Genomic DNA, 16749 nt, shown 5'->3' on the forward strand with positions numbered 1-16749 from the left:
GCACTTATAACGTCTTGGGAAAACCTATAAGAGCATGGATATGAGCACAGCATTTTACATTCAAATATTATCTGAATTGTGTGGTATATTTTACATTCAAACACTATATGAATTGTGGAATACATTTGTATCATTAACCACAATGGAAGAATGTACATAGGATCACAACCAGATATAAGAGCATGATCATGTGTCTGTATTTTAAAAAAATAGCCACCGGACCATTGAACAATTTGTTGTTGTTGTTGTTGTTGTAAATAAACGAAATTATCCAAGCAGTATAGATTACCACTGGTGGAGCAATATACAATGCACCCAGTCCCCTGAATTTGATTACGGGCCATGGCGAACATCACTGACAATTGATGTAAAAAATAGAAAGTCCCTGTTTATAGTAACATCCACGAAATGTGTGTATATTTGGTACACAAAAATTATCGTAGTATTACAAAAATTAATTTTTGTAAAATAATATTTTGTACTTACATGGCAGGATATTTACATATCGATTCTTTTCTTTGTTCTCTTCTTTTGAGGCAGCTTCACAGGTTGCCTGAATTGGACAGCTTGGGAGAGACTGGATGGAAAAAACATAGCACAGATGATATTAAAAAACATTGTAAATTAAGTACTTGTGTGCATGCAAAGGTAAATGTGGAACTCTACAAATAGTTGCTCATGTCACTGCTGGTGGTGGAAGGGCTTGAACTAGAGTGTATTTTGGCCTACTCTTCCACACTACATGCTCATGTACTTGTACAATATATCTGTGTGATGTGCAATGTATACATCCATTTTATTGAATAAAAGTGAGCCTCAACATGCTTGCAAACCTCTCAGGGTGCTGATCAATTCCATCCCACTAACCCATCTTGGTGTCAGTGATTTGCGACAGGTGGTGGCCTGATCGATCAACGATTATTATAGTTATTGTTGCCATCACCATTATTATCCATCATCGGCCGTGACGGCACTGATTTATGATGCAGGCAGGGACTACGATTGTTGTTGTCATCATCATTCATCATCACTGTTGTCATCATCATGTCTAGTATTTCTAAATAATCACAGAAAACAGGATGAATTTTGCACCTAAATGTCCAAAACATTACTATTATCCACAGGCTCTACAACTAAAAGGACGAATGTATCATTCAAATCTCCTTTCACATTTTTATCTTATTATCTATAACTTTGAAGGTGATATAAAAGTTGACTGGCTGAAAATGGGTTGAATCACAGACCAACTAACAAAGTAGATATGACCAGTCACAATTAAGATGAGTTTCACTTTGTACACTTCTTCCAAACCTGTGCTAATTTATGCCTTCACTTTTGTCAATAACACTAATATTTCTTTGCAAAAATATAAAGTATGTTAACTACCAATAATACTTATGTAATACCGTTGAGGACTCTTGGACGCCGGGGTTGAGGCACACGTATTTATTCCGCAACAGTTGTCACAACCGCGGACATACAACACTGGAGGGGGTATCGGCCCCCTCACCCGGCTAGCTGGGAATACACTGCTAGCTATCTCTGACCTACCTCCTAGTCCTCCACTAACGGGCTAGGGGAGGCTGTCTGGCCCGACACTGGTAAGTCGGGCTACGGTACCCGGAGTCCCAGAGCACTAGCTCTGGTTCTCGGGACCACGCCGCTGGCTCAGTCCTGCGCGGCCCTGACAAGGGCGGCGTCCCAGGGGAGTCCAGGGCTCTAGCTAGACGATCTTCGGTCTTCACTGGTTTAGCTTTAACATTCTGCCCCGAGCCCTCTGACACATCCCCCTTTATACTCAACCCCCGCTGAGGGGTGGGGCCCCGGGCTGCCTGGTGCGGACGTTGTTGAGAGCACCCCCCCCGTGCACTCACGTAGCCCCGCCCACTGTGTTTGTTTCCCATAAGCTGCCATGCATAACGGCTCTCTCTCTAACACCCCTACACTTACATAGATTTTGTTTCACCAAAAAAATCGAACATTCCAACAAAAGGACTTGGGACAATGTTTTTTTTTCTCCAACTATACAAAAAGTCTTCAAAAAAGTCGGCTACACTACGAACTTGTTTTTTTTATTTACAAATCTGGACACGTGTATTTGTGTTCTCTATTTCACAAAAATCACATATTCTTAAACAAATGAAATACACACCCTGTGTGTCAGCAGCTTAATTTCTCAATGCATATTTTCGGGGTCGCTCGTAGACTGGAATAGGCATGCGACTAGTATCCTTGATACTTCTCGCTATGACTGTTGTTGTGCTGTACAGGGTGCAAAATTTTTTTCTGAGTATAGTCCCAGCTGTAATTAATCCCTGCCATGTATCAGTTATTCTACACAAGAGTGCCTTGGAGTGAACAGCACCATCCATTACTGATGACGACCGCTTGTGTTGCGATCGAAACGTCGTGATATTTTTATGATTTTCCTATTTACTTTATTTTCATTTTTATATTATTTTATTGTTATTTTTTCTATCTACGTGACTTTACCGAAAGACCATAGAATATGCCTTGGAGTTGTTCTAATTGCCCAGTTGCCATTTGTTGCACAGCCTCCTCCATCGAAATTTACCACGATAAGATACAGTTACCATACACTTACATTGAACTCTTCTCTGAAGAGTTTATTGTCATCTGCGCTTCGGCGATTAAATTCTTCTTCCAAACGATCCACTGCAAGCGGTGGATACTTGCGGTTGGTGCTTGGGCTACGCGCCAGCAATGGCATACTTTGCATCTCTGAAAACAGGCACATGCACAGCAGTAGTGAACAGCACCATCCATTACACTTCAAATGAGAGCCCAGCACATACGACCTAGGCCGAAACAATATAGGGAAGTCAGCCACAAGATTCCCAAAGATACCAACGCGAAAAGGATAAAACTCAATACAACAAACGGGCACACGCAGTCTTAATACGGTGCAAAGTTAATATCATACTTTATATTCTAAAAAACGATTAAATCCAGCAGCCGAGCTTCACAATGACTTAATATGTAAAATATCAGATTTTCATTATTCAGTATCTGAAATGTATGTCATTTTTTTACTTTCCACAGCATTGAGTCATCAGTAACACCAACATGAAAATAAATCTTCCAAAAAGCAAACAAGAGTAAAACTGGCTACATATACAAAGTATCATACACATGTGCAGCCATTCAGTCTATCCACTGCTGGATGAGGGCCTCAAGTTGTGGAGGTTATTTGCCAATACTTCACAATGGTCAATGTCGGCCAATGAAGGTGGAAAGCATATGTGGCAGCATACAAGTACAGTACAACAATGGATTGTACTGCAGAGCCCTCCGCAGCACACAATGCAGCATCTGACGAAATCACCCGGAATGCGCGAAACTGTCAAATCTTAAGCTAAGCAGGTTTTGAGCCTGGATTGTCCTTAGATGAACGCCCACAATGGATTAAACAGGTGTTGTAGGCTGTTGTGAGACTATATTGTATTCAAAGTAACATCACACAATATAAAATATGCTAAAATTCAGACCTGCATCCTCTCCTCTGCCATTGGCCAGCCGAAGTGAGTTGGTTCCATTGTGTTTGTACTTACGAAATCTTCAGAGGAAATACAAGGAGAACGGTATAAGAATGTAAAAATACAGCATGAAACAGAACAGTTTTCATTGCTAAACATTAAATATAGATTAGTTAGTTCATGTATTACTTTTGTTTATCTTTGTTACAGAAAAGCTCTCTTTAAGTATGTTCTGTATATATTAACGGCTCAGCATGATAGTAAAATGGTCTCCTTGCCTCAACATGTAGAGGACAATGATGAATACTCCAATTACCAGAATGCAGGCCAGAGCTACACAGGCTGCCATGATGATTGAATCTTTGTGGAAAAGACAGACAACAAACACAAGACATAATCAGTACAATTAAATAACCAGCACTTGCAACAGGCTATGTTATAATAACAGCCGCTTCAAGTATGCTTTACCTCTACTATCAGAAGATGGTGATATTGGTGTTGACGTTGTAGTCGTATCTGTTGAACAAGAAAAAACATTTTAGTAACAAATTACACGCTGGTACCAAAAACTAAAGATGTGCTCTCACTAAAAAATAAATCACTGAAAGGTCTGAAAAAACAATGGAAATGCCACGCACCTGCAGGTGTTGTTTGTGACAGGTAGTCTTTCTTCGTGACTATATTAAAGTAGTGCCGAGGCGAAGAGGTTGTTACATTGATTGCATCTGTCCTGTTGTCTGTTGCTGTCCTTGTTGTGTGTACCTTGGAAGTCACTACAGGTGTGGTTGGGTTTGTCGCACCAGGTGTCTTGCTTGGCACAGCAGTGGTCATGCCACTTGCTGCTGTCGGCACTGATGAGTTATCTACTGACGACCCATTGGTTGGTATTAGCGTAGATGCCTTTGCTCCTGTTGTGGTTAATTGTGTCGCCCCACCAGTCAAATGTGCTCCAGGTGCCAAGGATGTCAAGGGAGACCGTGTAGTTGAAATATGTGCCGCTGTTATTGCTGACAAATAAAATACAAATACTGAAATGAGAACATGAGTAATATTTATATTCATCAATAAAATGTGATCGTTAAAGCTGTGAAGGTAATTAATACTACCCGCTGTTTAAGGCTGGTCAACCAGGGATGCAAAAAAAACAATCGTTACTTTTCACAATATCATTGACTAGGACCTTGAGTATTGTATTGCGTCAATATTAATGTTAGTCAATGGAAAAATACCAAATCACTGAAAATCAAGCCCTTATTATGAATACCATCATATGAAGAAAACCTTCAGAGACTTAAATTTAGAATTTAAAAAACAATAATTTAAATAAACTCCTATACTAAACATCAAACAATGCATATTAATCCATTTTCAGTGTACTCTTTTTTGAAAGGTAGGGTTTGTAAGGAATACTGAACAAAACGGTCATTCTTCAAATGAAATACAACTTATCTAAAAGTTTCAATTAACCCTCTTGGCTCAGTCATTGCATTACAAATTAACTGATTGCTTACAGTTACTGTCGGGACCAGGAGCAGTGGTGAGAGGCTGCGTGGCCGACGTGCTGTCGGAGATAACGTTGTGGCGAGTTGTGTGTGTTTCGACCACACTCGCAGTAGAGGTCAGTCGAGATATTTGGGTGGCAACGGAATGGACCATTACCGCTGTGAGAGTGAAATATTGGTGGGTGGATGGATTGGTGGGTGGATGGATTGGTGGGTGGATGGATTGGTGGGTGGGATGGTTTTTGGGAAAGGGGATATATGTCAGTAGTAATTTGAGCAACATGATGTTATTCATGAAATGAAGGTAAATGGATGGTTAGGGCACATACGACATTGGCTTCTCATTATCAAAAACATAATAAAGGCAGACTTCATTGCAATTTCACATTTTGCATTGCAACTATAGCAAGTCTGACATGCATGCAACATAAAATATACAGCTGAAAAACATGGCTTTAATGAGAACATAAAAAATGCATTTACACTTCATGTCAGGCGGTGGCCAACTGGCATCTCCCGAGCCACATGCGGCGACTTTTTAATCCACCACATGCGGCTCTATCGAAGAGGCATAACGTAGAACATATTATCACAGTAGCAAAGAATAAGCAATTAAAGTTGTATAAGTTGTACGATATAATATTACATATACACTTGGCTCTTTGCAGAAGTCATGGGTACTCTGCAGCACTTGGTCTCTTATAGGTTGGCCATCCCTGTTTTCAATACATATCTGGACAAAACTATTTTTACATTTTTAGTTTTGCCACTTATTTGAGCGGGTGTTACTCACTATCGGTTGTGTTGGGCTCAGCCTGAACGTGTAACCTTGAGATGACTATGTATCCCAGCATCGTCATGAACAAAAAATGCTCCATGATAAACCTGTAAAACACAATAAGGGTAAAAGTATTGCAGAGTCCAGTTATCTTAGCAACTCGTAGTCTTTTAACACACATGATCATTTACTGTAATTTACATTATCTATACAGGGTGTCCATAAAGGTATAATCCCTTATTAAATAATTATAGGCAGCAGTTAGAGCTAGGTTAATGAAAAATATAAACATAGACTTGTCAGCATAAACATTTTAATCGCATGAGTGTCGTCCCTCGAAAGATTCACGTGTCTGCCACGAAATGAGATATCAGTGAGTTCCAGGTATTTTCCAACATCTTGGGTGTGACCGTTTCAAATGCTTCTCTTGTGTGCTTATGAAGATCACTCAGGATTTTCAGGTTTTTCTGGCATACACCTTATCTTTCAGTAACCTCAACAATCAACCACGCAGATCCAAGCGCTAAGTATAATTATCGAATAATAGATGAAGACTGGGTGGACACACGACATTAATCTGCACATAAGAGGACAAAATAAAGTACATACAAGTCATTTTGACATATTCCTCGCTGAGGCCACTTAACATTCACTGTATCATGATACCTTTGCTGCAAAGGTCAAACTTGTGGAGCGCAGCAAGTGAAACTTTTCAGGCCGTATCTTCTTGTGAGGTCAGGGGGCCTAACCGCATCCTGCCCCAAGGTTGCAGGTCATGCTCTATTTCCCGTCAGAGGGCCGGCCATCCGGGCGTGGGCCCAGCGGGAAGGCAGCCAGAAGCCAAGACAGACACAATGGATCACTGTGGAGCCAGCAGCCTAACAACTAACACATGAGCAGCGTACTGCGTTGAAAAACACTGCTCCAGATCATTTATATCCCGCACAGCCTTCCTCATTAGCTCAGTTTAATTAATGGCAGAGAGTACTTATCACTCCAGAGTACACGTCTTCATTCAAAGGTTGTATTTGTGACTAATTACCAAGAGCACATCCGATCAGTTGTTAGATTTAAACACATTTTTTAAGTGGGAACTTAAAATATATTGAATTTTGTAAAAAAAAAAAATGCATTTCACTCTTCGTCCTCGTTACGTGTAGTATGCAATAATTTTTGTTTAAACTTCACTGTTATTTTTTCTACATACTATGGCACTGTGTGCATCCACCTTACATGCAGAAAACACAGAACTGTAACTGTGGATGAAGCACCTTTTACAGTCGAGTACTTTGACGCTTCACACACTTTCAGGACTGTAGTTAACAATATGCTAAACTGATCAACTTAATCTCACTTTCACGCGATTACAAGATACTCAAGAGCAAGAGCAGATAGCACAAGACCCTTTTTCAAGGGCTTATCTATTTTCTGCAACTGGTGGCGTAAAGGGCATACTCTTCCTCTTATCAAGGCTGCAGGCTTAAAATGGTACTATATCTATTTACAGTACACTACTTAATCTAAATAGCATTTACATTAATTAAGGCATTAAAAACAGCTGCCACTGTTTCCTTTCTGATAACTGATTGTGAAAAACTATTCACCTTAGATAAGTTTAAATACTGCAATGTGTAAGACAAAAAATAATGTATAATATAATTACTACAAATCCATAAATGAACAATTTTGGTAACAATATGTAAAATACAAAGTTACATTATTTAAAATGCAAGTGTGCAATACACACTTGTGATAGCTAAATATGCAGTAATATACTGTATTTTGGTTGTTTAAGCAAATAAAACATAGGATGGCCAACTTTCACGTGCCTCTAACAATAACCTCACGTAGTCGCACAAATTGCTATGCAAATAACTTGGAGCTCTTGTTAATCATAGCGAATAGGTCAGAAGGGACAGAGTTGTGTAATGTATGTTATACGGAGGTCCCAACAAATGCCTGTCGCCTATATGAACTATGCCTTCAAGTAGATTTTGCAAATAAAAACAATTAGAGCATTGTCAGTTTCTATAAAGATAACGAATGTATGTAATCCATATACCCATTACTGTAGGAGTGTTGCGTGCAAGGAACATCCTGTTCTATAACAAGACACCCACAATACTTTGTCATTACTACTAATGGCATACCACTGTTGTTATACAGGGGCGGCTGTGGTTAAAGCAGACCAAAAGCCTAGATTATTTGCCCTCAACATGCAAGCCAATTGCCAAGGCCTTTAACAACAGTGTTGCCATATCAACATTTCAACTTCAGGTTTAGATCCAGATATTTATATAGCCTTTGCAAGTTTATGTTAGTAAAAGTGCTGGGTGCAATGACCAAACATGTCTCTCTAAACTCCCTTAAGGAACAAACATAGCTGACTTCGCAAAGGTTTCATGTATCATGCCAAGTTAAAGTTAAGTTCAAGTGCAGCACTGTATAATGGTTCCACTCCATTTTACAATGCACAACCAACTCACCCTGAATGCACCAAATCTCGTAAGATCTTGCGATGCTTTGCAGGCTTGTCTGGCTAATACAGTACTTGGATGGGAGAGTGTCTAAGAATGCCATGTGCTGTAGGCTTCTGCTGGAAGGTGACCAGAAGATGGTAGTAGAACAATGCAATCTGTTAATCTATCTGTGTAATGCTTTTGATTGCAATCCCCTTGCATGGCTTTGGGTTTATTCAGAGCACTCTAGTTTCCTCTTCACATTCCCAACGCGTATTTATGCAATTGACCAAACTTTCCACTGCATGGCTCTCCTAAAAAAATTGTCATAAACCTTCGTGAGCTTTTACAGATAAAAATGCATTGTTATAAAATAGAGTATTTCATAAGAATATCCTTAAATAAAGTGGGTTATGTCAAGTTGCTTAAAACACTTTTATTAATTTACAATTAGGATTGATGGCATCTAAGTGCAAATTTTATTCTGCTAAAAGGGAGGTCCTTTTATTTCGACAATCTATGCCATTGGAAAGTACTGTATTGGTATACTGGAATATTATGTAAGGCTATTACTTTTTATTTTAATTGTAAAGTATTATACGTAAAATACATTGGTAGTTTGCTTGGAGGAAGTTTGTAAAAATGCTGTTGGTATTTTGGTCATTACTGATGTGCTGACTACAGTAGGCAGAATTAAGAAAAGCACTGATCCTCATTTTACTTCCAGAGCTCCCCAAGGCAGCACTAAGCCAGGTAAAGCTCAGATAAACGTATTACAAAACGTCTACTACTGAATCAATGCACTCTTTATTTAACCCATTTTTTTCTAACTGTGATCAACACTGTGCCAACTACTCATGCCTTCTCTTTACTGTATTGTATTTGATTATAGTCCAGTCCAAATGTTTAATTAGGAAATTGTTCCTTGCTCAATTAAGTGAAGACAAATTGTGTAACTCCACAAAATCATTTATAATTGAGCCATCACCACTGAGCTATAGCATTTAAAGTGATTGAACTTCATGGAAACTACTTTTATTTATTCTCATTCTCCCAGGAGCTTAAACACAGTATAATAGAGGGGCTTGAACAGTGCCCTGAAGTATAAAACTTACACGTGTGTTGCCCTATAAGCAACCTGTCAATAAACGCGTTTAACCACATTCAGTGACGACGTGAAAATATGTGGCGATGCTTTAAAAGAACAGCATACAACATTACAACTATTTTACATACGTATGCGATGTGATAAGTACAGTCGTGCACATTATGCAATGGATGGAAATAGCCAAACCAATGCATGTACTACAGATGGAAAAAATCTCAACCTATCTAAGGTACAAAAACTCTATTTTTTTACAAATATGCCAAGTGATGCCCACAACCACAATTTCAACTTTCAAACTTTGACTTATTCAGGTGTAACTACTAGAAAATTATTACATTCCAAGCAATGATATTTCACAAATTAAGTTTTTGGTAATGAATGAATGTATGTTGAATTTATTTCGCACAATACATAACCAACCGTGCTAATCGAAGTTATAGGGGAAGGACGTTTAATGAAAGTGTTTAACATGATACATTTTCATCCATGTGCACACAAATAAATCTACCATGCTAACTTATATGTGATATAGGGGTAAATGCGAAACACAATCAATGTTCCTTAAAATGTCCACATGAAATACCGTACAGATTGATACAAATTGTCTTCAACAATGTGAATGTCGAGGCAACACGGTAAACATTTCATCTGCCTCTTCATGGCATGTCTTTCAGTGAACTTAACATCTTAACATCCCTTATGATGAAGGACATTGAGCTTTCATTGTGCTGCCAGTCAAGCTTAAATGTGTGCCAAGGGCCAACCAACCCTTGTACCCATAGCCAGCACCTCGGCTCTTTCCTTGAACACAGCCTCAGCATCTAATGCGTTACTTCGGACATAAATAATAAATGACTGCACCCATAATGCCAAATAGTCAAAGATGTGCCATATGGCTTCCTCTATTGATCTTAATAACAATTCTATCACCTCTGTGGAGGAGAATGCATTACAGTATTTACTGTAACTATGATTATATTTCAGTTACACATTCATATCTTGACAAATTGAAATATCACAAGATCTGATATTATAGACATTACAATAATAACATTTTACAACCCTCTGTCAATCCGCTGATGGATGAAGTCCCATGCCATATAATTCAAGGGGGCTGTTTGATAATATTGTACAGGACTTAACAGTGTTCAGTGTGCATTGGTGAAGAATGGGGGGGGGGGGGCTCGGACCGGTTTGGGTTGATCGGGAATCAAACTGATGTTGCCGGGTCCAGAGCAGTGTGCTAACCAATGTGCCATCACTCCACATTTACTTCCATCTACATTACTGTAAAACAAAGAAAATTTGAATTGTATGCGTAAACAGAAAAAATTCAATTTGAAAAATCTGATTATAATTTATTGTAACTTGGCATAACATAATGCGGTAATAATAATACATTTGTCTGTGTTTTTAAAAGTTAATGACAATTAAGGCTAATTATGCATCGTTACATGATTTGTGTGTGCTGAACTTCAAAACTGTGCCATAGTTTCACAGCTGCAACATTCTCCCTTCTATTGTCGCCACACAACTGCACCACAATATTTAATGACAATCAACTCAAAAATGTTGACAATCAGTGTACAACCAGTGCGTGTTCTAACTTTCGCTACGCTACAACTCTTACGCTGGGCCAAATAAAGTTAAATGATTGAACACGCATCACCATGCACAAATCCTTGACACTGGCATCAGTGTTTGTGGTGACCACATTGGCCTTTAAATGTTTTTCTGCAGCTATTTACAGTAAAGATCAAATAATGTCCCCTGTGTCTGTCTGCACATCCAGAAAATAGGCGCTGGTTGTCAGTGGCCACATTTTACGGCAACTTAGCTCATGGCATGACTGCACGGAAATGTTTCAAGCAGCGTAATTGAACATAATGGCATTGTTAATATTTAAAACGAGAACTGCATTCCTCTCCATTGAAATACTTCTCATCTGACCGCATATGCATTTCGAGAAGAAAAAAAATATATCGATGCTTCTCATAAACCTCAAACTACAACCGCAATGATACAATTGCTGGTGTTTATGTGTATACTGTATAGTAATCCGATCAAATAAAGGCACTAAACACGTGTAAACAACCAGATTGCCCTTGGCAAACTACTCCATAACTTCCAAGCAGTTTGTTTGTGAAAGCACCAACATCAAATTTGCGCACTTCAAGAACTGCCATCACATAACAATTGCGCATTTGGCACGCATGGTGTATACAGTACTTTACTTTAACACGTTCCACCTTGAATTACGCTTGAGCAAGCTCCTGATAAATTGCAGCACAGTGTGAATTACACAGCCGGCAATCGAACGTCCTCCAAAAACGAAATGACATCCCAACGAATATGAAGCACAATGCCTGCTTGGCTTCATTACTTTTCATACATTGACGTCGTCGTTCTCTTCTCTCTCACAAGGTAAACACCATTATCGTTGTTTGTAAACTACAGTACCAATACTATACCAAACCTGGAAGTTACTTCAACTGAAATATTGCATGCCCCCCAGTTCTGTGTGCAGCGTTACTATTTAACCAAAAATACTGGAACTAATCTCTTTGGAACTCAAAAATGCATGCAATTACGCAACGCTGCGAATTCTAAAGTTCTATCTAAAGTACAACCATCGTCAGCTTGCGTTGCAAGACATTACGTGCCAAAGTTATGTGGCTGTTATTGCCATTGATGCGGAGCGGTGGCGGAGTTGGTCGGTGCCCGCTCGACCATGAACCCAATGAACAGAGTTCGACTCCGGGCAACGGCGACCATTCGTGGCGAGTGACACCTGAACCCAGCGTTTCAGGGGTCACTAAAGCCGCACTTGAGCAGCATGGCGAAGCAGAGGAGTCTAACTATAAAACCAACCCCCACGAGACTTGACACTGCTACAGAGAGAGAGAGGGGCGTTTATCGAGCAGTGGATTGGTGGTGGTGGAGCTTACCGTGTGTTTTTTGTTGCACTGCACTGCTCCCAATTTGCCACTGGATCATAACAAGTCACGAAAAACTCCAACGCGACCCGAGTAATCGCCGTGCAATATTTGTGGATCGTTCACAGACGCGGGCAGAACACAGCGGGCGATTGAGGGATGTTATATACAGAACCGTACTAATTTTTTTGCACAAATGGCCACTGTACATTGACTATGGAGGTTTTGATTGTTCACACGACCACAGCATATTTGCTCGAGGGCATGCACAAAACTCACGTGTCTTCTACTGCAAACGCTGTGTTTATTTAAGATGATGTGCAAACATGCAATCTTTGTAGCTGTAGGTTTCATCGTATGGAGGTTTCGTGATATGGGTTGTCATTTTTTGATGATCATTCGAAGTTGCGCATTGGGTAATTATTTGATTCTGCGCATTATAGAACTGTATTCGTAATTTATCTCCACCTTGCGTCAACTCCAAATCCCAAGATCAAAGGTGACTAAAGACAAATCCAGGCAAAGCTGTTAGTCATGAAAATCTGACGGCAACATCAATGACTTGACATGCCTCTAATATGGCCTTGTAACATTTTGCTATCCTACCTCATTAATTTTACAGCACTGTACAAAAAAAGGATTAATTCGGAATCCTGAAATGTACAGAGATTGAATGTTCACATTCAAATGTATGTACTGTATGCTGTACTTCTTTCGCACCGTACGTAAACACAAAAATCTGTTCTACATAAATGCGCTTTCAATCTCGATCATTTTAAAGTGCATACATAGCTCCAGTGGCATCCTAATATCGGAAGGAAGAGCGTTCCAGACGGCCGCAGTAGCAGCGAATCTGCAAATGTCCACATTAGCAGCGAGATGCTTGACCCCTCTCTTTAACTGTTACCGTATTAGTCATTAGGGGAGTGTTGTCGGCTTTTATTGGTAGAAGTCAGCAGTGGTCTTGGTTCGGAAAGTTTAAAATGTGAATCAACAATATGGAATTGATCACCAGACCAGCTTCCCCACTCATTGGGGAAAAAAAAACTTTTTTTGTTCCCATCGGCACTTACGGTTTTGCACGTGTTTCTTTTTCTGTGTAAACAATTTGATTATTTTAGTTGTGATAATCCAATACCTGCAGTGCCAACTAAAGTCCATGTAGCAGAGGGTTCTGACTATTGTACACCTGCCATTACTGTACATCTCAAATATTTGTCAAGTAATATCAGGTCGAGAGAAAGCAACTACTGTCCACAAACTAAAGACGCATGTACAAACAAGCACGTGTAGCAAGTACAATACTGCAATGGCATGCGCAGAATAATATACCCTACCTTCAACATAACCACGCAATGAAAAAGCTAAATAACATTCCACGTGGTGTGGTAAGGTGAACTGATATAGAACATAACCCCAAGCAAAAAAAAGAAGTGCTTCATGACATTTAATAACGGAAAGTAACCAGATCGGATCACTAAAGTGTTGTTCCAAAGCACGGTTCACGACTTTATAAGCCGCTTGTGTTTACTTTCATTCTTATTCACACACCCCTGTACAGTACTTGGTGTATTCATTCTTATAAGGGGAGGGAAATGGTGATACTGCAATGACAGCAGCACAAGTGCAGACATGAAAAAAGCAAGATCAAATCACATCTTCGCTATGTGGGACCATTGCCCGAAACATCGCTTAGATATATTTTTCCCCTCTTTAAGACAGTGGTGATTGACAAAAGTGTTTAGTTTGTTACGAATGATTTAAAGACAACTGCTGTAACTTCGCACGTTCAATGTGGGCAGTGTAATCGCGTTGTGGTCGAAGTTGTAATTGCATTACAGTTCCAGCATCATTCCATCATCATCGTCGTCTTCATCACTGCCTTCCACAACACTTTCACAGAACCCAATGTAGTAGAGCGTGAAAATAGTCTCGCAACACACAGGCATTACATTACAATGCAGCCATTTCGGGGGAAATAATAAACGCTTGTACAGGACTGTATAATTACCATCATCAAACCATTATCATATTGCTCACCACCTTCCAAAACATTCACTGGAGCACAGTACCTTACTGTGAAAATGTTTCATAACACACACACACACACTCATACAAAACAGACGCAAAAATGACAACGTAACGGAGATGGCCAAAACAATACAAAACAACATTTCCCCCCAGCACTTCCGCACATGACGAGATGGGCAAAGCTTTAGGCCGGTTGCAAGCGGCTCCCGAAGCACGACATTGATACGATACCAAAACAAATAGACTACAGATCTCCAAGGAGAATTACAATAAAAACACACCGCTCAAAAACGCATGCGTCGCCACGCAGGAAGAAGAAGCAGATAAGACGAATTGGGACGGGCACCCACACACAAGCACGCACCTCGGCAGGAATCCTCCTGCACCGCTCCACTTCCACCTCCTTCCAGCCCGAGTAGGGGCCGGCTGTGAGGATTCTTCTACTCCACCACCTCTTCCTCTTCTTCTTGCTGTTCCTCCGCCTTGACCACCAATCACCTCCACCAGGAGCACCACCACCACCAGCACCACCACCCACCCACCTACCCCACACCGTTTCTCGGCGGCCCGAGCTCGACTGATGGAGGTGGGGAGGGGAGATGGTGGGAAGCTGCTGCTGCTGTTGTGTGTTGTGTTGTGTGTTGAGGATAGTTCAGAGGGGCCCGGCAGACGGCAGAGGGAGCCGAGCCGCCATGGGAGGGGAGGGACGGGAGAAGAGGAGGAGGAGGGAAGAGGAGGAGGAGGGGTCCCGGGTGCCTCCTCCCTCGTCGCCCTCTCACTGAGGCGGGGTCACTGGGCGGCTCCCGGACCTACGTCACTTCACGCAGCTTTGGAAAGGCAGTCCCCGGGTTACGGAAGGGTTCGATTATTATGTTTTTAACCGAGAACGATCCGTTACCCGAATTTCCGTATGTCGGAAACTGACCAAATTTCCAACCAAAAAAATCAAGATTAATTATATTTCAATCCGCAACCTCACCGCGCTTACGTAACTAACGCGAATATTTCCGCTTATTGATTTGTTTACGTGATTTTTGGAGCATTTCCGTAAGTCCGTAATTCCGTAAGTCTGGGTTTCCGCAACCCGGGGAGTGTGTGTGTGCATATATACAAACACAACCAGACAGACTGCTGGGGCAAGTGCTATTAGTGAGTAGCACCTATGAAGGCCGACACGGCGCACGAGGGGTGAGTGGCAAGCACCACGCCCGGCCGTCTTTGTATCCCCCCAGTGGCGGTGTTTACACACCGCACCAGGCACTCATTTGAGGCTGAGTCGACCCAGGACTGGTTCAGATAACCGTAAATGGTTTTGGCCGTAAGCGGGAATCGAACTCGGGTGGCCAGGTTCGAAGCGCAGCGCGCTAACCGCTACACCACCCCTTCTGTATACAATATATACATTGTACACACATTCTACATAAAGGACAATTCCATTCAGAGCCCACCACTGTTGACGTATTGAATGTTTTTGTGTCGCGTATTTACACTCTTGCATGGACAGATGCGCGGGGGGGGGGGGTGTGAACCTGACCGTAAGTTTCAACAATCCAAAAATGGGAGGGGTGGGGCTGGGTGGAAAGGGGAGGGTGGGGAGGGAGGGGCTGGGTGGGGAGGGGAGAGTGGGGCTGGGAGGGGAGGGTGGGAGGGTGGGGAGGGACTGGGTGGGGAGGGGCTGGGTGGGGTGGGGAGGGGAGGGTGGGGAGGGGCTGGGTGGGGAGGGTGGGGCTGGGTGGGGAGGGGCTGGTCACCCCGTGGTGCCCTTATAAAACTCAACGTTTAACCTACTCACGCCGGCTTGTGCCCGCCCTCACAGTCGGGCATATTTGCGGAATACACCACGCCGCCGTTGACCCTGGCCATTGACCAAGCAACCCAACGTTACTACCAGCTCCCTCCACAGGAATGTGTTTTTTTGCCTTTGTTATGATGTTGCTGCTGTGCACACGCACCACGGATCTCCCTTTGTAAAAAAATAGCTGGCAATTGGCTCAAGGGGATCATCCGTTTGACACATATAATAAACTTAAAACTGACATTTTCCAGAAGACATCTGGCAGTTCGGAATCAGCATATTTTTTTATACTGGAGGAATCCAATGAGCTATGAAGCTCTTTTTCACAGATGTCAAATTCACCAGCAGTGGTGCAAGCAAGACTGACGAATGAGAGACGGGAAACCAGTCCAGAGTTGTGTGTAAATTCAACGCTGCCAGAAAGCCATATGGCTGATGGGATGTGTACATTTATATATTTTTGTTAATGTGGAGGAACATATATATGAATCAATCATATTTTCTGCTTATGTATTTTGTAACTTATTCAGTATTATCCACAATGTCGTTATTTATCCATCACATTCAAATATTTTAAGCGCATCAGCCTTAATTACTTTCTCGACCATCATCACAAAATATTCGTCAATAACACTTCTCAAAG

At 41.3% G+C, this 16749-nt stretch overlaps 1 protein-coding gene across 2 annotated transcripts in view; it reads right to left on the minus strand.

Annotated features, from left to right (window-relative positions):
• Nucleotides 1-15091, minus strand: part of LOC144721565 (receptor-type tyrosine-protein phosphatase alpha-like) — a 40087-nt gene extending 24996 nt beyond the window's left edge. The window contains exons 1-9 of one of the 2 annotated variants that reach the window (XM_078599281.1): nucleotides 14676-15091; nucleotides 5793-5884; nucleotides 5009-5158; nucleotides 4136-4504; nucleotides 3966-4013; nucleotides 3776-3857; nucleotides 3510-3577; nucleotides 2606-2742; nucleotides 487-577 (exon numbers count right to left, since the gene is read on the minus strand). In XM_078599281.1, coding sequence (XP_078455407.1) covers nucleotides 487-577; nucleotides 2606-2742; nucleotides 3510-3577; nucleotides 3776-3857; nucleotides 3966-4013; nucleotides 4136-4504; nucleotides 5009-5158; nucleotides 5793-5877 — 1030 coding nt within the window. In that variant the 5' untranslated portion in view covers nucleotides 5878-5884; nucleotides 14676-15091. The remainder of the gene's footprint in view (nucleotides 1-486; nucleotides 578-2605; nucleotides 2743-3509; nucleotides 3578-3775; nucleotides 3858-3965; nucleotides 4014-4135; nucleotides 4505-5008; nucleotides 5159-5792; nucleotides 5885-14675) is intronic. The other variant, XM_078599280.1, reaches the window with a different exon arrangement.
• Nucleotides 15092-16749: the final 1658 nt, after the last annotated feature.

This window comes from Lampetra planeri, chromosome 12 (genome assembly GCF_965212315.1).
Source record: "Lampetra planeri chromosome 12, kcLamPlan1.2.h2, whole genome shotgun sequence".
NCBI lineage: Eukaryota > Metazoa > Chordata > Hyperoartia > Petromyzontiformes > Petromyzontidae > Lampetra > Lampetra planeri.